Source organism: Corylus avellana, chromosome 8, assembly GCF_965113065.1.
Source record: "Corylus avellana chromosome 8, dhCorAvel1.hap1.2, whole genome shotgun sequence".
Taxonomy (NCBI): domain Eukaryota; kingdom Viridiplantae; phylum Streptophyta; class Magnoliopsida; order Fagales; family Betulaceae; genus Corylus; species Corylus avellana.
This window is the reverse complement of record NC_142497.1, coordinates 672,663-693,833: the sequence shown is the minus strand read 5'-3', so window position 1 is coordinate 693,833 and position 21,171 is coordinate 672,663. Positions and strand designations below refer to the sequence as shown.

The 21,171-nt window shown below is 35.8% G+C and overlaps 2 protein-coding genes across 3 annotated transcripts; both read left to right on the top strand.

Moving 5' to 3' along the window:
- Positions 1-1,183: 1,183 nt before the first annotated feature.
- On the top strand, positions 1,184-11,721 carry HUB2 (histone mono-ubiquitination 2). 2 transcript variants are annotated; one of them, XM_059573880.2, is made up of 19 exons: positions 1,184-1,393; positions 2,851-3,012; positions 3,103-3,190; positions 3,323-3,547; positions 3,700-3,867; positions 4,131-4,324; positions 4,403-4,486; positions 4,603-4,722; positions 4,803-4,989; positions 5,068-5,228; positions 6,611-6,682; positions 7,376-7,452; positions 8,149-8,343; positions 9,688-9,760; positions 9,907-9,993; positions 10,137-10,274; positions 10,347-10,549; positions 11,114-11,276; positions 11,443-11,721. In XM_059573880.2, exons 1-19 carry the CDS (start codon positions 1,286-1,288, stop codon positions 11,572-11,574), a joined length of 2,637 nt encoding a protein of 878 aa, XP_059429863.2. In that variant the 5' UTR covers positions 1,184-1,285; the 3' UTR covers positions 11,575-11,721. The 2 variants fall into 2 exon arrangements, with proteins under 2 accessions (XP_059429863.2, XP_059429862.2); XM_059573879.2 differs by having other exon boundaries at positions 3,317-3,547.
- Positions 11,722-12,884: 1,163 nt separating this feature from the next.
- LOC132163613 (6,7-dimethyl-8-ribityllumazine synthase) lies at positions 12,885-16,504 on the top strand. Its single transcript, XM_059573965.2, has 4 exons — positions 12,885-13,305; positions 13,454-13,537; positions 15,891-16,063; positions 16,197-16,504. Exons 1-4 carry the CDS (start codon positions 13,008-13,010, stop codon positions 16,389-16,391), a joined length of 750 nt encoding a protein of 249 aa, XP_059429948.1. The 5' UTR covers positions 12,885-13,007; the 3' UTR covers positions 16,392-16,504.
- The last annotated feature ends 4,667 nt before the right edge of the window (positions 16,505-21,171 follow it).

Below are 21,171 nucleotides of genomic sequence, written 5' to 3'. Positions count from 1 at the left end.
TAAATGTTTTATAGAGGTTTTCTTTTTCTTTTTTTTTGGAAAAAAATATTTGATGTGACATAAATGTAAAACTTAATGTTTATTTTGTTTTTAAAAGTATTTTATATTTAGATTGATGGTGAAAAAAAAGAGAGAGAAAAAAAAACATTAAGAGTATTATTTTTTTTATGCGTTGACTTATGGATTTATTTTACAAATACTCTAATATTTTTATATCCAAAAGAAAGAACAAAAGAAACCAATCTATCATTTGATCTCGTTAAATACTAACTCGATATTAACTTTAATGTTAAGACAATATTACCTTTTGTTATGAACTAACTTAATCAATTCCAATGGAAATGATCATTCTTCAACATATATCGCCTACATTCCTAATGTGTCAACCTAGCAGCTTTGAAAGGATGGATTTGCTAGCTCTTCGCTGAAAAACACTCACATGCTATTGGCACAACTAGGGTTGGTAATTTCGGTTAGCATGTCAGGTTTGTGGTAAGTAGACCGACCTTCTAACTTGTTAAGGGTCAACTCTGACACGATCAATTTAGTTTAATAAGTCAGACCATATAATTTTAACATGACCTATTTAAATTAGTGGCTAACATGATATGACTCTTTTGACTTGTTTTATAAGGTTACTTCATTTTTTCAGTGACATAAGAGAGACTTCTAGTATCACTTGATTCGCCCTTGGTGGTATGTAATATGAGTAATGCTAAAAGTCCCTCTTATGTCACTCCAAAAGTGAGGTGATTTTTAAAATATTATTTGATCAAAATTTAATAGTAATCAATTACAAGCCTAATATGCATTTTAAAAGTCACATTATTTTTTAATAGACACAAGAGAGCATTAGTCGTGTTTCTTGTTTCTAAAACAAGTATTATATGCTACATATTACGCTCACATTTCATCTCTCATTGAGCTGATGTGACAATGTTTATTGGCCTCTACTTTTTTTTAATAGTTGATTTAAGAGTTGATGGACATTGATATAGCGACCCAATAAAATAAAGTAAAATGAGAGTATAGTACATAGCATTTATCTTCTAAAATTTATTAGCTAATTGCAATCCGTCAAGAGAAAAAGAAAAAGAAAAAGAAAATAACAAGATTAAGCAAGCAAAACGGTGCGGCTTGGGTGTATAATGATAGTGAAACTCTACCGTCCACAGCCACCTTTTATACGATGTCGTTTGGAGCACGTTCTTGTCTAGTCCATTCAGGGTTCTGCAGAGCTCTATGTTTCGGACTCTAATGGTGTCCTCGATTGCCGAAGTGTAAAATGGAGAACGCAGACTCCGATGAGCCCGAGAGGAAGCGGCTCCATTTGAACTCGGTGTCGTCCGCCATGGCTCGAAACTCCACCCCTTCGTCGCCCAACAACAAAAGCGTAAGCCCTCGTTTTTTCCCATCGCTCTCTCCTTTCTACTGTTATTCTATGCTTTATTCCTGAGAAAATAGGTAGAAAAATGACGACTGAACGAAAAGTTTTGAATTTGAGTTTTTTTTCAGATATATATTAATTGATTGAATTGTGCTTTTCAGTGATGATAACTGTTGAGGCATGAGAAAAAAAAAAAAAAAAATTGTCTTCATTGAATTGTTCTTAATTTCCCAATAAGAGATATTGGGTGCAATTCAGTGAACTTGTGGTTGTGTTAACTGGCATATGATCATGCTGTGTTTGGTTGCTGGGGAAGTGCTGGAAAAAAAGGAAGAAAATTGGAATTTGAAATTTTAGGTATTTTGATATATGGGGCTTGAGAAAAGAGTTTTTTTTTTTTTTTTGTTTTTTTTGTTAATAGGCTAGTTGAGGCATGAAAAAAGTGTCTTCGATGAGTTGTGCTTAATTTTCCAATTAGAGCTATTGGGTGCAATTCAGGTGAACTTGTGGTCCTGTTCGTTGACATAGGATTTTGCTCTGTTTGGTTGCTGGGGAAGTGCTGGAAAAGGGAAGAAATTTGAAATTTTAGGTTTTTTAATAGCTAGGGCTTCAGGAAAAAGTTTTTCCATGGTGATTAATAGGCTAGTAAATGCTTGGGTGCATTTGTGCTGAAGTTGATGTATCCTTGACCGAAGCAGGACCAAAAATGCTCGTAAGGAACATTGTTGGAGTGCATTGAGCTGATGTTGAAGCATCCTTCATTTGGTTGATGGAAAGCATAGGAAAAGCGAAGAACATTGAAAATTTTGCATGCAAGTAATTTGTTGTTTGGGATTTTGAGAAAATAAAGACTGGCCCTAAAATGTGTAACATATGAATTATGGGGTGAGCTTTACATTTAGTAAATCAAAACGGAAACTAATTCTCAGAAACGTTTTGTTATGTAGTATATCTTGATTTTCTGGGCAACCAAAGGGAACTCTGAGGTTGCTTACATGCAATCCGTGTGAGTTCAAATACATGTAAATCTATAGATCCAACCTCGAGTAGAATAGATACCATGGTTTCAACTTTTCTTTAGTATTCATTTTGTGGAAAATGAACAAAGCGTAAAGAGATGTCTCTCTACCTTCCAAGTATACCTACCCAATTAATACATAATAACCCTCTAAATCTGTGCACTCTATGTCTGGAACATTTGCGAATCAACCGTCAACAATTCATGAGTTGCTCAAGCAATCCCGTCATGTCTATATTTTTCAGTACAAAGTGAAGCATTTAGGCTGCTGAGTTTTAGCCCATTCTATTTTGGTAGTTTGAATGTGAAATTATTGGTCTCTGTATCTCCAGCTTTCTGTGACTTGTAATACTTGTTCCGTGGATACGAGAGAGAATGGTTCTGTCATCTTGATAGAGATAGTTTCAGGAAAAATAACTAAAAGATCATATATTTTTTTCTACAGGTCGATGCTGCAGTCCTCCAGAACCAGAATCAGAAACTTCTTCAGCAGATAGACATAAAAAAACACGAGTTGCATGATCTTGAGGCAAGAATTAAAGAATTGAGAGACAAGCAAAGTTCGTATGATGATATGTTAATTGTAGTGAACCAACTCTGGAATCAGGTCAGTCTTGGTTATTATGTTTATTTTTGCTTTTTCTTAATATGACTTTGCAGTTCCTAACGAGGTTTTTCATTTTATCTTGTTGTTTAGTTGATTGATGACTTAATTCTTCTTGGGGTACGAGCTGGGGCAGGCCAGATTGCTTTAGAATGTCTGGAACGAGCTGATCATTCTCTGGGTAATTTTTTTCATTTTCTATTTTTTAATATAAATTTATTCTCTTTGTTCTTTCATATGATGATTTTATTGGACTTCAAGTTCTCTCATGTTATATAAGATTTGATTGACTTGAGGTACATTTTAGGTTCAGTTCCCTCATGCTCTGCGGAGGAAATGTTTCTTTGTAGACTGCTAGAAAGAGATTCTATTGAAGCCAATGGTAATGATGAGATCATTAAATATGTTGAAGAAGCCCTTGCTCTGCGTCATTCATCTACTATTGAGTTGTTGAAACTCCTGGAAGATACCATTAATGATCAGAGGGAAAAAACTGAAAACATTGCTCAGGCTTTGCATGGAAAGCTATCTTCAGAAGGTCAGAAGATATCTTGATGTGAGGTCCAATTGTTTCTTATGATTGATTTGGTCATTTTCTTTTGTTAACCATTGTAGTAGCAATTTTTTTTTGGTTTTTTTTTTCATGAAATTTGTGGTGATTGTCATTATAACATTATTTGGGGTTCTCAGATGCTATCATCCAATTGTCTAAGATTGATGATATGATGAAAGAGGAGGCTATCAAGCTGCGTGAAGTGATTGCTATTCTCCACTTGAAGCATAAAGAATACTTTGAGAGGATTCAAAATTACATTAACAGCCATTCAGTGGATGAATCTGAGATTAAGCGCCTTGCAGGTATCTGAGATAGGTCTTTCTGCACATATTTGTATTTACTCTACAGTATTGTAGCATAAATCATTTACAACATCTGTGTAAATGTGTAAAGTTCTCCTACGTTATCAAAAAAAAAAAAAAAAAAAAAAAAAACATCTGTGTAAATGTGTAATTGTCAAACTTACATTGGAGGTATGCTGGCAGATAACTAGACACAGCCAAAATTTACTAGGCATGGTGGATTACACCTCATGATTGTGTATATCTTCTGGTTATGTTGACAGGTGAGCTGGATGAGAGCATGGCTGAACTTGAAGCGAGTAGAAGAAAATTAATTAATCTTAAAATGCAAAAGGATGTAGCATCCGTGATGCATAGCCCAACTCATGCTACAGCCAATGGAAACTTGTCACCTGAAAAGTCTGCAGATAGGACAAAGGGTTTGCGGGAATTGAAGGACTCCATTGAAGAAGCAAAGGTATTACTATGTAAATGAGATGCTTTTGCCTCTCTCTCTCTCTCTCTAACCTGGCATGTGTTAATACAAATAATGTAGAAACTGGCAGAAGATCGCCTTTCTGAGCTTCAAGATGCACAGGAAGAGAATCTAAGCTTGTCAAAACAATTGCAGGATCTTCAGGTTTCTGAACTTCAATTGTTCATTTTTCATAGTTGATACTCATTTTGTCTGAGACTCACTGTGTATGCAATTTTGTTACGTACACTAATCTCACTTTCTATATTGTATACTTATAGAATGAGCTGAATGACGACAAGTATGTACGCTCCTCGCGATTATACTCTTTGTTAAATGATCAACTCCAACATTGGAATACCGAAGTGGAGCGCTACAAAGTATTGACAGATTCTCTGCAGGTTGAACTACCTTGTCTTATGTGTTGCACATGGTTTTATGCTTGTTCTATATGGGGTCTTTTTTAAAATTATAATTTCAGGCTGACAGGCCTCTTGTCATGAGAAGGGAGAAGGAGGTAATTGCAAAAGTAGAATCAGCAGATGCTGTGAGGAATGCCATTGATAATACTGAATCTAGGATTGAAGAGCTAGAGCTTCAGCTGCAAAAGTGTGTTATTGACAAAAATGATCTTGGGATTAAAATGGAAGAAGCTCTGCAGGATGCAGGTCAAATTACGTGTTTGATTAATTTTTATGGGGTAATTTACTGGAGCTTCTGGTTTCTAAACGTGTTACCTGCTGCAGGGAGAAATGATATCAAATCAGAGTTTCGTGTAATGGCTTCGGCTTTGTCTAAAGAAATAGGAATGATGGAAGCTCAATTGAAGCGATGGAAAGAGACAGCTCATGAAGCGCTGTCCTTACGTGAGAAAGCCCAGTCTCTTAAAGCTCAGTTAAATAGAAAGGTGTTATCTCATCTACCGATGTTGTTCCTTATATTATCCCTATTTTCTGGACAGCTCTAATTGAGGGCAGCTTATAGATTAATGAGAAAAAAACCCTGATATTCTCTCATATTAGATGCTCTTGGTGATGTGAAAATGGTAGGGTAAGTCAAGTTGAACATTGTTGATTCATTTTAAACCACTTTCCCAAAATTATTTTCTGATGGAGCTCTCATTTGTGTATTTTGACAAAGAAGGACTGCTTGCCCAATGTGTAATTATGAATCTACCTGCCATTTTCCTATTATGTAGTCTGTGATTGTCTTCTTCTGACCACACACACTTAAGTACCCTTCTTGTTTCATTTACTGTTCAGTTGGCCAGTGCTTTTATTTTTTGAGGATAGTTGGGATTCAAGAAAGAATGCTTTTGTAAGTAGGAAAAAAAGAAAGGAAATTCATCTACATTATTTTGACAGATCACTTCTATTGGTGTTTAAAGTCCTGGATGAAACTTGATTATGCAAAATTTGCATGAGTACAGTGAGGATACCATAGAACCGGCTGAGATGTTCTGGAATAAATTCTTTAACTCATAGTCTTAATTGGTTGGAAAGCAGACATGTGGTTGAATTCTTCTAATCAATTCAACTCTTGGTTACCTTTTAGATTATTCATCCCTCTTTAGATCTATTACCCATTAAATCCATAACACTGCTTTTTCCCACACCATATTTGATTGCCTTCTTTTTCAGTATTTATATTTGTAGGATCTCACTGTACTTTTTATGTTGGCAGATGACCTGTCTTTTTCAGTCTCCTTTTATTTATCTTTTCGATGTTTCTACCCACGGCCCGTTTGGCTGTCTTCTTTTTGGAATATGTATCTCTTAAATAATATGTGAATATGGGTCCACCGGCTGTCAATCGGCCACAATATTCCGCCTTTGGGGCATAGGATAGACTAAGGAAAGGGCACTGGGCACAAAACAGGAGGAGTTGTTGAGTCCCTTCCCTGACCCCCAATTGGAAAAAGGGTTTTGGCTAATGTGACTATTGGTGTATGTTGACTGTCAATCTTCCACAACTCTCCTCTTTCTGGGTCTGGGATATACTTGTGTAAAGATAGGAAACTGAACAGGACACAGGCAGAGTTTGTTCCCCCCCTCCCATCTGCCCCAAACAAAAAAAGGAAAATTAAAAATTAGTTGAATAAGTAAATAAACTATAGCGAAATCTCTTTAAGCTTTGGATAGGTTTTGGATTTTCATTTTATTTGTATGCAATTGCTAACCATCTTAAAGATTTTCATTTTATTTGTACTATGTCTGTGTTGTCATTGTTTATCTCTTCTGACTAGACTCTCTTTTCTGAAATTTACCAATTTCTTTGTGTTTGGTTTAGACTAATGAAAAGCAGAGCTTAGCAGACAAATGTACTGAACAGATGGTGGAGATCAAGTCTCTTAAGGCACTGGTAAGATTCTCATCCATTTGAAACTAGGATTTTTCTTTCTTTTTTGGCAATGATATTATATTTTGCTTTTATATACCTTTCTGTGCATTGATTTTGTAATCAAATAACATGCAGATTATTTGAATTTCCATCCCTGCTGTTTAATATAATTTCATTTTCCAAGACTCAATTTGACTGATACGTCCTTGTCATATCTAACATTCTAAATTATATCCTGCTCAATCAGATTAGATATTAAATGGATAGTTTGATTTAGTTTTTAATTTTTCAGCCTCATGTTTATTTTTTTTTTATTTTTTTTTTTTTTCCGGTTTAAGTAAATTTCCTGTTTGATTCGGTAGTGAACAATCATCAAACTTCATGTGCAATTTTTGCAATTTTGTGGCTATAGTTCACAACTGACATGCATGATCATGGAAACCAGATTACATTCTGAGTAGGGTGTTTAGTCAGACAGAAATTTTGAACAAAAAATTGTTCTGGTGAAATTTGGTGTAAATCATGAGTATACACTGGATGAAAATATATTGACTTATTGCCTATAAAAAAAGAAAAATATGCATGGAGATATTTGCACTTAAGCTTAGCATCATCAGTGCCAATTTCTATAATATTTGACTACGACTTTGAAGTTCTTCCATACCGTACTATTACTGAGCTTATTAGCTACTGATAAAGATGAATACATTGCAGATTGAAGAATTGCAGAAGGAAAAACTGGAATTGCAAATCTTCTTGGACATGTATGGACAGGAAAGTTATGACAGCAGGTAAATTGAGGTTCTAAGCTGATGGCCTGCAGTTTATGCCATTAAATATTAAAGTGATGGTGTTCATATGTTTCACACTTAACAAGTAAAAGCTTTTATGTATGCATGTTTGTTTGTTTGTTTTTTTTTTTTTTTAACAGGTATTTTTGTATACTTGTTCCTTTATCCTTGTGCTAGAGACAGTTATGTTAAGAGGATGATCTAGCCATGAGTGAAGACATTATCTATCTTCGATGTGCTATTATAAAAGAAAGTCCCAAATCAGCGAATCTATAGGGACATGCATGAAAGTAATCTATCTGATTGATGTTGGATTTAGTATCAATCTGGGGAATGTAGAGGTGTGTTTGACTTGGACATAGTGCTCTTGCTGCGGCTCTCAGTTATGACATCAGTTCAATGGATGAAATTTTACATCTTAATTTGTTGTTCTTAGTTCCCAATATGTACGAGTAAAACTCAGCAGGATTGCGCATGCATTTTGCATAAAAAGAGATGTTGTCTCTGTATAGATAGGATAGGAGGGTTAGGTAATCGGATGTTACATGATTTGTATGATTTTGGCATACAACTCATTAGGATGTAATGACAGATTGAGCTGTCTAGGTCAACATCTTGGTATTAATTTAATTCTCAATTTTTTTTTTCCTCTTTTCACAATGATTTTGCCTTTAACCTTGAAATTTTGAATTGCAGAGAGTTGATGGAAATCAAGGAATCAGAACGCAGAGCTTACTCACAAGCTGAAGTTTTGAGAAATGCTTTAGATGAACATAGTCTAGAGTTGAGAGTGAAAGCTGCCAATGAAGCTGAGGCTGCTTGTCAGCAAAGGCTTTCTGCTGCTGAAGCTGAAATAGCTGATTTAAGGGCCAAACTGGATGCTTCTGAGAGGTTTTTTTTTTCACTTAATTCCAACTTTATTTAAAAATTGTATGAACACGAGGTTTTTTTTTAATAGCTGGATTGGTTGACAGGAGAAATAAGTATATATCCGCTTGTTGTTTCAAAGGTGTTTCTTTCCATGACAAATTTAAGGGATAATTTTACCCCTGCTTTTGTCATTCCTTTTGTAGCTTTTATCTTTTTAAGGGGAGTGGGAGAAGGTGAAAGGATTAGGATGATGAGCAGTGTAAGGCATTTTTTTTTGTCTTTTCTTTTTGGGGGGAGGGGGTTTGTTGTAATATTCCAGAACGACGAAATTGTTTTAAGATCTTGTGATCTTTCGATATGATTGGCTACAAGATTAGACAGATTGGTGACACCTTTTTTGGGAAATACAGTTTTCTAGTCTGTGAGAAATGAATTTTCAGGAGGCAGGTAGTTTGTGAGTGATGCAGTGGGGGTGGTTGAATTCTTTGGTTTTCTGTATTTTTTTTAACTTACTGCCTGAAGGAGATGTACTTTCAGGTGTTGAAAAAGATGTAGTTTTGTTGGCTGAGTGAAAAGTGTAAAGATATGGTTTTATCATTAATAGGCATTAACATCAAATGCTTCCTGAGAAATTGTTGAGATGTCAGGGCATGTAGATGACATCATATGAGTATGGCAACTCTGTTTATGCCCTGTGAGGTTCCACATGAGAGGGATGACAGTTCATATGGCAGTTCCAATATATTGTTAGTAGAATGAAGTGGAGTTTGGTGTGTGTAAATATGGCTCAACTAGTAGATTAAGCATTGTGGTATTATGCTGAATGTGGAAGTTTTAAGATGTTGAGGATTTAACCCCAATGGGTTGGCTTGAGTGATAAGTCGCTTGGCTCTGGTGCCTCATGTAGAATCAAGTTTAAGGTTCGACTCCCCTTGAGTGCCAAATAATTTCTTGAGGCCACGCCTGCTGGCGAAAGCCCAAGCTTTACCCGACCTATGTGGAGGGGCCGTTTGCACGGTGTCTCGGGGATGTAGTCGGGGCAAAACCTTGAATATCCTGGTTATCCCAAAAAAAAAAGAAAAAAAAAGATGATAATGATTCAGATATTTCTTTTAGCTTTTTAGTATCATTTTTTTGAAGCTCAATTATCTCTCTGCATTTTGTTGGGAAGTATTGGAACTTAATTCCATTTCAAAATAGATGTTCACATATGCTTTTGTTGCTGTTTGCACATGCTACTGCCATAATTTTGTTTTTGATCCTGCAGACTGTTCTTCAAGCTTGCAACTAGAGAAAAAATTCACCAACATTAAAAAGTTATCTGGTCTGTGTTTTTTTTTTTTTTAAAAAAAAAAAAATATGCAGGGATGTTTTGGAGCTTACTGAGGCTATTAGAAGTAAAGATGGGGAAGCAGAGCAATATATATCGGAAATTGAGGTCTCCTAGGTTTTTTTAAGTCTTTTCTTTTGAATTTTATAAAGTTGCTGCAAATTTGGTTCCTATAATATGTGACTGATCTCTTTTTTCTGCTTCAACTAGCCCTCCCTCCCACATTTGTCGATTGATTTATTATTTTCCTGCAGACCATTGGTCAAGCATATGAAGATATGCAGATGCAGAACCAACATCTGTTGCAGCAGGTGACTGAGAGGGATGACTATAATATCAAGGTCTGTCTTGTTATTAGCTACACTGATATTAGTTCGTTACAATCTGCCTTCTTTGTTTCCCATCAATTAATTGCTTACTTCAGTGATGTAATTGATTACTTGGGCTGGTCATTCCTAATTGTTCTATGATTTCTTTAATGCAGCTTGTTTCTGAGAGTGTGAAGACAAAGCAGGCACACAGCTATTTGCTCTCGGAGAAGCAGTCATTGGCAAAGCAACTTCAACAGATTAATGCGTCGGTAGAATCCTTGAGAATGAAAATTTCCTACAGTGAAGAGCAGGTAACATTTTCTTATACTCTCTAGGAAGTTTGGCAATTCTATCCTTTATCGACCTGAATTTGAATCATGCAGATGGAGGCTTTTCTGACAGAAGCCATTAAATCTACTCAAGAAGAAAGACATCTTGCAGTCAACCTGGAAACAGCCAAGTGGGAATTGGCTGATGCTGAGAAGGAGTTAAAGTGGCTTAAATCTGCCTTTGCTTCCTCTGAGAAGGAATATGAGCAAATTCAGCAGGAGAGGGATGATCTCCAAAATGATTTGGAGAATGATAGGTGGTGTTTTTTTCCCTTCTGAAGTGGAGTTCATTTAAATCATAATGGTCTATTTCAGAACTTGTGGTTATGTCTATGCATCATACAACTTCCCCCTCTATTACAATTTCATAGTTTAGGACATAGAAGGCAAAGGTAATTTTTGTCACTCGTGCCTTTTTATGATGCCATTTCTGACCTGCTGCTAAGCAGATGGTAGCTTTTCCATTGATGTATCATGCGCAATACTGATCTAGCATATCATTGAAGCTACTGAGATTTTGGGACCAATTTACCTTAATCTGTTAATTGGTGGCTGTGAAGCTTTCTTTGACATCAACTTTGGTGTGTTGATTTACCGGGTGAAGGGCTACCACTTGGATATGCAGCTTGTATAACTGCTGCTTGTCAGAAAATTATGTCATAATTAGCTATGCATCCATCGTTACAACATGTTACTTTCTCATAAGCAGATTATCTAAATTTGGTGAAATTTTTATTTATGATTAATAGCTCTTAAGTATCTATTAAGTGTAATGTTTCAAGCCAAATTTGCATCTAAGAATATGGAATTGTGTTGAGCAGAAGCTCAAGGAAGAAGCTTGAGGAAGAGCTTAGGGAATTGAATAACAAGGTTGCTGAGATGAGTTCTGAAACTGGAGAGGCTGCAATACAGAAACTTCAAGATGAGATCAAGAGTTGCAAGTCTATTCTCAAATGTAGTGTGTGTTCCGATCGGCCAAAGGAGGTAAGTGTGCTCTATGCGTGCTAGCTTACACCTTTGTAATCCTTGTTTCCATTTCTAGCTATATATATAGTAACTTGTATCAGATTCAGGCTTGTTGGCCTTATCAAATCCTTTTAAGTATATCATTGCTACATTGATGGATGTGGGGGTGATTTATATTTCACAGGTTGTAATCGTGAAGTGCTATCATCTTTTCTGCAATCCATGCATCCAAAAAAATCTTGAGATCCGCCACCGGAAGTGTCCGGCATGTGGGAATGCATTCGGTCAGAATGATGTTCGTTTTGTAAAGATATGAAAGAGCTTCAACATATTCTGATTTTTTTTTTTTTTTTTTATATATAGTTTGTATTTAGTCCCCTCCATATCCTCCCTAGTGTTGAAGCCCTTGTTTGTACATGTCTTTGAAGCTGATGCTTCCTTATGAAACATAAATTTTTGCTTTTCCTAATTTATTATCTAAACACATCTTGTATCTGAAGAAAAAAAATGAAAACAAAATAATTTAAATAAAGAAATAGAAAGAAAATCTACATGGATCATTTTGATTGCATATACTGAAAAACAAGCCTCCCTGCCCACCCGTGGAAACAGGAATCATTTAGGAAAAATGGTGGAACATAATTGTCCTTGTCTTTTTAAGATAAGGGTAATCTTGTCTCAAATTTTACACCTTTTTCACTAAATGGTGTCTCTCTATTTCATTTGAAATGAAGAGGATCAATTTCCTCCACCCGCATGCCACATGCATTGGCACACTGATGGTGTTAAATATACTCTAAATTGAATATATTCTACGATTTTATTTAGAACACGTTTTTAACATGTGAAATCGCGGGTTAAATGCACTCTTGGTATACAAATACAATGACCAATTAAAACTAGAATGAGAATAAACGAAATATGTATTGGCTGTTGGTCATCTTTGTGGATAAGATGACAATGACATGAAAATCATCCATTTGACCATTTTTCTTTTGTTTATAGATTCACTAGAGTCAAGACCGGGGCCCATGCATCTCCATGCCCATCCCATTGTTGTGTAACCCTAAGCAATATCACTAGCCAAGCCAATGACATTTATTTATTTATTTGTTTTTCTATTACTATTATTGCATTTTTCCTTGCCTAACTAGCTTGCAAGATTTCAATAATAATAATAATAATAATAATAATAATAATAAAAACACTAGTTTGCAAGATTAAGATAACATGCAAGACTATTCATTCGTGACAACAAATAATAATAATAATAAAAAGCACTTGAGCCACCTCAAAATAAACTTTAGACCAACTCTAAACCGAGGTTGGTTTGACCACCCATATGACTAAAAAGATGCTTCGACCATTAAAAGCCATCTTTTTTTTTTCTTTTCTTTTTTTGTGTGTTATCTATCATGATTTGAACCATTCATTTAAAATAAATGGTCTAGATAAATGAATTCTTTTGGCCAAAAAAAAAAAAAAAACAGATTCAAAGAAATTATAGAGAATCAACTGAAAAAACCCTTGCTGCACCGTTTGCCTGGAGAGAACGACACCGTTCCTCATTTGGAATAGGATATTATTGCTTAAACGGTCTCTCTTTCTCAATCAGAAAAGAAAAGAAAAAAAAAATATCAGAAAAAACAGTCTCTCTCTCTCTCTAGAGCCTCTATAGTATATCCCCTCTCTCTCTCTCTCTCTCTCACTGATACTATTGTCATTCCCAGTGACTGTGTGAGCTAAGAAATGCTTCTCTCTCTTGTACACACCACCACCTTCTTCACATCACCCTTTCAATCCAAAACCCATCCGACTTTGCTGTCCAAAACCCTCTTTCCTGACTTCCAAACTGAATCCACCAAAGCCCTCAAAAGATTACTTTGTTTGAGTAAAAGATCACACACTAACAGAATCAACAAGTCCACACTCATTACTCATGCTTCTCTGCTTGAGGCTCCTGTTTTATGGGCTGGTCGGCTTTGCATCTTCTATGCCCTCTTGAAGGCTGGCTTAGCTGGATCTCCATCTAACCCACTTGTCTCAGGTCTACTATTTCTATTAATATGATAATGGGGTTCGTTTGTTTTCTTTTCTGGGTTCTTCAATATCGTCATTTTCTTTTTTTTTTTGTATTGGATTTGGATTTCTCTTAATTAAAGCTTTGAACTTTGTTTTGTTATTATTTGATTTAGAGTTGGAAAGTGGTGGTGCTGGTGGAGGTGAATCCGGTGATTTAGGTTTCTCCAAGTGGTTGGGGAGTATACAAGGGAAACCAGGTTTGTGGGTTTGATTTGTGCTTGCTTTCCTTTGATACTCAACGTTTGCTTAAATTTATGAACAAGCATTTTTTTATTTTTATTTTTTTTGCTTATCCTCTGTTTGGTTGCTGGGAAATCTGGGAAGTGCATATGTGAGTTGAAGTTCATGCTTGAATTTGCTTCATTGTTATCCCAAGAGGGGAAAAACGAAAAAAATTTCCCCTACTTGGCAAAACTTTTGTCATTCGCGTGGCTAAAAAAAAAAAAAAAAAAAAAGGAACTCTTTTTATTTCAAGCCCCGAGTGAGGATATATTGAAGATCAAAATTTTCGTGCGTTTTTTTACCAAGCAACTAACAGGGGAACTAATGAGAGTATTACCTTGATTATTCTTTGTTTTCTGAAAATTTCTTATGAATATATGACATTAGTCCCCATAGAATTGGCCGAGGATTCCAATGATAATACATAAATATTTTGAACCACAATATTATCTAGCAATTTTCTTTGCCTTTGAGATTGTAGCAAATTTTGTCAAATTCTTTCAGCCTAGGATTTGTTTGGGTTAAAATTTTAAAGTTCATAAGGAATGAGTTCCCATGAGAAATTTGAAAAGCTATAGCTATAAATTTTCTTTCTGAAACAGCCAGTGTTCGTCTGGTCATGCATGGCTATAAAGGCATCAGTGGCTAAAGATACACTTGGGAATTGCAAAGTAACATGTCAAGGTTTTAGGCCAACTTCATTTATGGGAGAGGAAAAAGTAAAACATTGTTAAGTGAGTACACACTGGTTGATGTCGACCACTAATTGAACAGCTTCATAAATGAGGTGGAAATCCATTACGGAATGGAGCCTTCCCCGAAAGTGGAGCATTTCAGAAATAATGGAAACTTTCAAAAAGATGTCATTTCAACAAAACCAAAGTACCATCAATCAGTTATGATTCCCAAACTTCAGTGGAATGAGAACAGCAGATATGTCTAGTATTCTTGTTACTAATCATTCTTTTCTTCAATAGTTTCTGTAGGAATGGATCGAATGGGTTGAAAATTATACTTATGTACTTGTTGATTATAAAATTGCGTAGAAAATAATCAGTGAAATAAAAATGTCAAGATATTACTGTAGTACCTTTATATAAATATAAAATAATTCAATCTTATTAGGTGGTGGAAAGGGGCGCAATCCAAGTACACATGGAGTATACAAAATAATCACCCAATTAGGGAGAAGAGGAAGATATAGTAATGATTTTTAGTTAGTGAATATTGAAGTCATGACTTTAGTGTAACTTGCACTTCAAAGGAGGCAAACATGGTTACGTGAACCCTATGACTGACTAAAAGGTGGTCTCGTGGGTCTAATATGTGGAATCTTTGTTCGATGGAACACTTTTCATGTCTATACGGTTGACTTGTCATTAACAGGCTAAGGAGTGTCATGGAATACTAGATAATGTTACTCAAGCGAAACATGCTTTTGCTCAATAGTTGTGAAGCTTAAATACAAGAATCATTATCAAGTCTGGCGTGAGGTTCCAGCCATTCCAGTTGCCTTAGGTCCATCTAATCCTTGAGGGAGATACAGCAGCATTTAAGTTGATAACTGAGTAGAATTTTCATGATCAGTGTTTTACTTAGTTGATTTTTGTAATATTTAGACTAGGTTGCTATAGCCTTTTCAGCATGTTCTTTGTTTAGGGTTTACAAAAATGGGCAAAAAGGGATTGGGATGTTTAAGGATTCTACCTTTTCATTGGTTGTTCTAACTGGTACTGAGAAGTGAGCTATGGTGTTCTGACACTGGAAGGAAGGTGTAGAAAGAAATACAATCCCTTTGATGTTTTAGGTGATGATTTTCATTGCTTCTTGTTTTAGTGAAGTTGGTAGTTTTGTCATTTCGGTGTGTGTTATGTTGAGTGCCTGATGACAGAGAATGGTATCTTTAAGATTATTGATTTCCTGTCACGTGTCGGAATCTTCCAAGTAGTATTTAGCTGTAGAATCTTGTTCGTATATCCTCTGGAAGTACAACCATGAGATGAGTGATGGAGTTAAGAAGGAAGTGCGTTGATTATGGAACCTTCTGAACTCATGCTTCACTGCTTTATGTATTCAGTCATATTTTAAGAGGATAGGTGAATAAAACATGGATTAATATATTTGGTTGACGGAGAACCATAGATGTTTTCTTGTTCTACATGCATGCATCTATTTTTATGAAGATCGATCCTACACTTTGCCGACATAAAAATTCTACTTCTTTCTTTTCTTTTTCTTTTTTTCTGGTGTTTTAAGAGTTTCTATTCAAAGCTGTATCATCTATTTAATGTTAACTAGTTATATCCTAATACTTGCTGTGTTGAACAGTGGATGAAGCAGCTGATAGAAGGAAACTGGTAAGCAAATGGCATCCTACAACAAAGGGTACACTTAAAAGGAACTATAGAGTGCCCTCTAAACCTGAGGGGCGGCGCCTCCTTAAGGCCATTGCATCCCTATTGTCAGATGATGATCACTTTGTGGATGCCACTTCCCACAAGGTACTGCAAGTTTCTTGAACATTTTCTGGAATCCAAGAACCTTTCTTCCTGTTCTATATTTCTTTTCTGTTTTCCTAGTCAATGGTAGGTAGCTATAGGGCTCTGATACAAAAATTCGATTTTGCATTTGCAGGGTTGTCAAATTAGGAGGGAGACTGCTCATGGAGAAAGTGTTTGTTGCAACAATGTGAGGGCTCTGTTTGATGAGCTCCCAACACCGCACCTAGTTGTAGAAATCACTCCTTTTCCAGCTGGGCCTCTCACAGAAAAGGACTACACGAAGGCTGAGAAACTTGAGAGGGTGCTCAGATCTGGTCCTTCTGTTTAAGGCATCTTTGATAACAGGCACTTCACTTTGTATGTAGTCCGTGTTAACATTGTATATAGTAAATATCATGCACTTTTCTCTTTGAAAAATAACACTTGAATCCGTACTGGCTACCTTCAAGGCTCAATTTTCATCTTTCAAATCTTTTTTTTTTTTTGTCGCTTTGAGTCGGACATAGGCAGCGGTTTCAAGTTTCAGCAACTCGTGTTCTTACTTAAACTACTCTGCAAAGGATTCGAGTTCGTTATTGGCTTGCTGTTCTTTCTAATATGCTCAGAAGCTTGTTAAGTCCTGTCAAATTCAGGAAAATCCAAAAGAAGTGGCTAGATGCAGCCGTGCAGTATTACATATTTTTCTACCGCAATGAATTGCAAAAAACATGGCATGTCTGGGTGGAGAAGGTATTCGATGGGAATGCAAAATTTATGAAGTTTAAATAGATAAAAAGAAAAAGAAATGAAGAAAGAGAACTGCAAGGCTCCATCAGTTTACTCTGCAATATGAGATTAACCCCAAATAATAGGAGAGTCAATAAAGGCAAGGTGACATAGACCACAAGACATGAGACCAAGATCAATACAGGATCGACAATGCTAATCAACAAAAAGAAGCCTAGCATATCAACCACTAATATAGACAAGCAAAATCAGCCGTATTTGTTAACGATTTTTTTTTTTTTTTTTTTTTCTCAAGTGAGAGACAAAAAATAATTCAAAACACAAAATGCAAAAACTGTATTAACCTTTACGTCAAATTAGAACAATTTTTCAAACCAAAAACAAAATCCATAACTAAAACATATTAACAAACAATGCGCAAGTTCGTATTCAATGCATTGCACCCACTTGGTTTCAAGTTTCAACACTGTCTTGCTCTTATTCAAGTCCATATTCAATTTCAGTCAAAAAAACAGCACAGGATAGTCTGGCAAATAACAGAAATAAAATTTTCCAATTAAGTATGCTTGTTGAAAATTCTAAAACGACTCCAAACGACACCTATTCAAATGTCTAGGTGATTCACAAATATTAAGCGGAATAAGATCTGACCTAACAATCAATAATCAACCAAATACAGATATGTAATGAAAATCAAGAACACAGATATTTGGTTACGAAGAGGAAACCATTTAGAGAACTCTCTAAATGTAAAACCTCTCCGGGGCAGCCAAACCCAGGAAATCAATCCACTATAAGAAGAATAAGGAATACAAGAAGAATTACAAAACCTTTGCAATTTACTCTTCCTTGTACACGACAAGCGACCCACTTGACTTCTACCGCAGTAGCCCTTTCCAGAACATCTGGCACAATTCTTCTATACGATTTCCTTTCACCGGAACTCCGATTGGCTTCACGTATTTAATCCCTTCTCAAATAAGCTAGAACAATATCTCTCTCTAAGCTCTCTGATTTTGCTCTCCAAAATACGTACATCTAAATGTAGCAAAATCGTGTTTAAATAGAAAATAAGCCTAATAAGTCAGCCAGGTCCGGACCCTGCAGATCTGAGGTCCGGACATGCCTCATAAAATGCACTTTCGGGAACTGGGGTCCGGACCCGGGGAATTGAGGTCCGGACCCTGCTTGAAAAATCAAGTTTCTGGAAATGGGGTCCGGACCCGGCTTCTGGAGGTCCGGACCCGTACTGTCCAGTCTTCATCAACAACTCCGATCGATGGGCGTTTGTGGTCCGATTGAGCTGAAATTTTGCAGGGACGTTCATAACACATGAATCTACATTATGAACGGTGGAGATTGGATTCTGAGCATTCTATATCAGTGTTTGAGCCGTGAACAGTAGCATCTGCATTTTGGAACTGAATTAAGCCAACACAAGAACTAACAAACTCCCCCTTTGGCAATTCAGTGACAAAACCAAAATGTCGAGCCAATCCCATCATCTCCCCATATTTACTCCCCCTTTTTGTCACAGAATGACAAAAGGTCTTCATGTTTCCTGAAACACTTCACAAAATACATCAAGGCATATGTGGAACAAGAAGACATAAATAAAACTCATGAAAAAAAATGATGCGTGATTATAAAGAAACATCAGCAAAACTCCCCCTCAATGTATGACTCAATTAACAACAGGAAACTGGAAATGCAAAGCATGTTTCTCCTCCTTTAAAAGTTAAATGAACACACATGATAACACATCAATGACTCATTGTATTTCACAATGAATATCCAAAAGCTTTCCTTTTTTTTTTTTCTTTTTTTTTTCTTTTTTTTTTTTTTAAAAAAAACAAAACACCAAAGAAAACTTGTATAGATAAGCAATAGATCATGCATGCTCGTATGAATATCTGAACAATTCGGAGTGATCAACAAGCTACACTTACACCGTAAATGTACCATATGCATGACACAACCTTGGTCTGTGAATGCAGTCAAGTAGGCAATAATCAGAAATCTCATGTGATGGTGTAGTGTGTGAGTACTCCCATTAACTAAGATTTCATCAATGAAAGGTAAATCTAGGCAGACATTTTGTAAAGGAAGACCAGCAGTCTGATTCAAACCACAGTAAAACCTTATAATGTTAGGACCTAGATTCCCTCATCCGATACACTCCCCCTGAGACTGATCATTTTCTTTTACCATGTCCTTTAGTAATCATCTATTTCCGCAATGATTTGATCACTGATTCTTTCTTTAGGGACAGACAGAAGCAAAATGAAATCATCTGAGCTTATTTTATGCCCTTTTTTTTTCTTTTTTTTCTTTTTTTTTTTTTTGGAAAATGGTGGAATTTTTTGGAGCTAGGTTCAACTAACGAGTTGGTCAAGTGGCAAGATTCTACACTGCCTATCTTCCAAACAAAATGTTTTCTCCAAATTTCCAAACATATAACAAAAATCTAAACCTAATGGAGGCAAAAAGTGCACAATTTCGAACATGAGAAAAACTGACTCTTACTCCTTTAACAGTCTTCAGAAAAACAAGGTATATCAGAAACATATGGAGCAATAGATGTAAATTGCAGAAATATTGACCCCACTCATATGTAAAATATTCATTTGAGCACAAGACATGAGAAACTGAGTATCTAACAATTAAAACAATCTAAAAGAATAAAAAATAATCAAAGAAAATAAAAACAAAGCAAACAAAAATTAAGAAAAAAATGCCCTAGAACAGCTATAGACAAATATCAATATGCTCAATTTCTAGGCATGGTCTATGTGCCCACCTAATCTAGGTGAGTCCATTACCACTCCCCCTCAATGGGTGAATGGTATTAATCTTCTTGACCCAAACTTTCTTCACATCAGGGACAACTGTGTGACTCTTATCCAAGACATCTAACCGTGTTACTACGTCTCTCATCATGTTGAATAATTTCTCATAACTATTTCTAGAATGGAAATATTCTCTTTTAGGCTCATGACTGTTAAGCTGAAAACACTTAGGACGAATATGTCCAATCTTACCACAGTTATGACACGTAGGAATAAACCTTTGAGAAGGTTGGTTCCTTAACATGTGCATACTTCTCGACTTAGAACTAGACATATAGGAATCAGTTAGAGTTCCCTTACCTTTTCCACCTTTGGAAATTTGAGGAGAAATTACCTTCTTTTCAGCCAAGCTATCTTCTTTGTTCACTGGTTTCACAAAAATCATCTTTGAAGAAGAAGCAACATTAGTAGATAAAATAGCAGATTTATCAAAACCCAATCCAGTTCTATCAAACGAATGTTTCTGATTATGTAGCATTTGATTTAGCTTTTCACTAGAGAATTTTGTTAAATGATTATTTGATTCATTCAGTTCATTCTCTAAGGATTTCACTTTGGCAATTAGCATTTGATTTTCAGACATCAAAGTATTATGAGTAGCAAGAGAATCAGTTAAGGTGACAGAAAGTTGATCATTTTCAAGATTAACCTCATTGAGTTTCTTCAATTGCTGCTTATTCAGCTTTTTCAGTTTAGTGTATTCCACAAAGAGATTATTATAAGCATTTTGCAAATCATCTTCTTCTTCCGAATCATTATAGGACACACCTTGTTTGTCTTGAGAATTACACTCACTATTCTCATGCTCACTCTCATAACTAACTCCAAGTGCTAAGTAATTAACTCCCTGTTTAGCATCGTCCTTGTCTGACTCATCACTTTGAGTCACATTAAATGCCTTGCCATTTGACTTTCTCAAGTTAGCACAGTCAACACGAATATGCCCATGTCCACCACATTCGTGACACTTGATACCTCTAGATGACTTTCCTTTCTCAACATTCTCATTTCTAGATTTCTCAGAAAATTGTGAATTGCTATTTCTAAAATTTTCTTTCTTGGCTCTAAAGAATTTCCTAAACTTCTTAGCAAACATAGCAATTTCTTCCTCATTTTCAGAATCCTCATCAGATGAACCACAAGAGTCAACCTTAACATTTTTTGCCTTAAGAGCAATATTTTTGGTATTCTTGTGTTTAGGAAGAATTAGCTCAAAGGTCTGAAGGGAACCTACAAGTTCTTCTACTCTCATAGTATCTAAGTCCTTGCTCTGTTGTATAGCAGCAATTTGGGGAATAAACCTCTCAGGCAAAGATCTTAAGATTTTTTTCACCACTTTAGCATCATCCATTTTCTTTCCCAAATTAATGGTAGAGTTTCTAATGGCACTAAGCTTTGAATAAAATTCATCAAAAGTTTCATCTTCCTGCATTCTAATCTCCTCAAACTGAGAAACCAACATTTGAATTTTTGAAGTTCTAACAACCTTAGTTCCTTCATGTGTGATTTCTAAAGTTTCCCAGGCTTCCTTAG

Excerpts from the sequence above, each read along its gene's own strand:
- HUB2 (XM_059573879.2), top strand. The coding sequence starts at position 1,286 with ATGGAGAACGCAGACTCCGATGAGCCCGAGAGGAAGCGGCTCCATTTG. Across the intron at positions 3,868-4,130 it reads TGAGATTAAGCGCCTTGCAG|GTGAGCTGGATGAGAGCATG; the intron begins GTATCTGAGATA and ends TTATGTTGACAG. Across the intron at positions 10,550-11,113 it reads AATGATTTGGAGAATGATAG|AAGCTCAAGGAAGAAGCTTG; the intron begins GTGGTGTTTTTT and ends TGTGTTGAGCAG.
- LOC132163613 (XM_059573965.2), top strand. The coding sequence starts at position 13,008 with ATGCTTCTCTCTCTTGTACACACCACCACCTTCTTCACATCACCCTTT. Across the intron at positions 13,306-13,453 it reads ATCTAACCCACTTGTCTCAG|AGTTGGAAAGTGGTGGTGCT; the intron begins GTCTACTATTTC and ends TATTTGATTTAG. Across the intron at positions 13,538-15,890 it reads GAGTATACAAGGGAAACCAG|TGGATGAAGCAGCTGATAGA; the intron begins GTTTGTGGGTTT and ends TGTGTTGAACAG.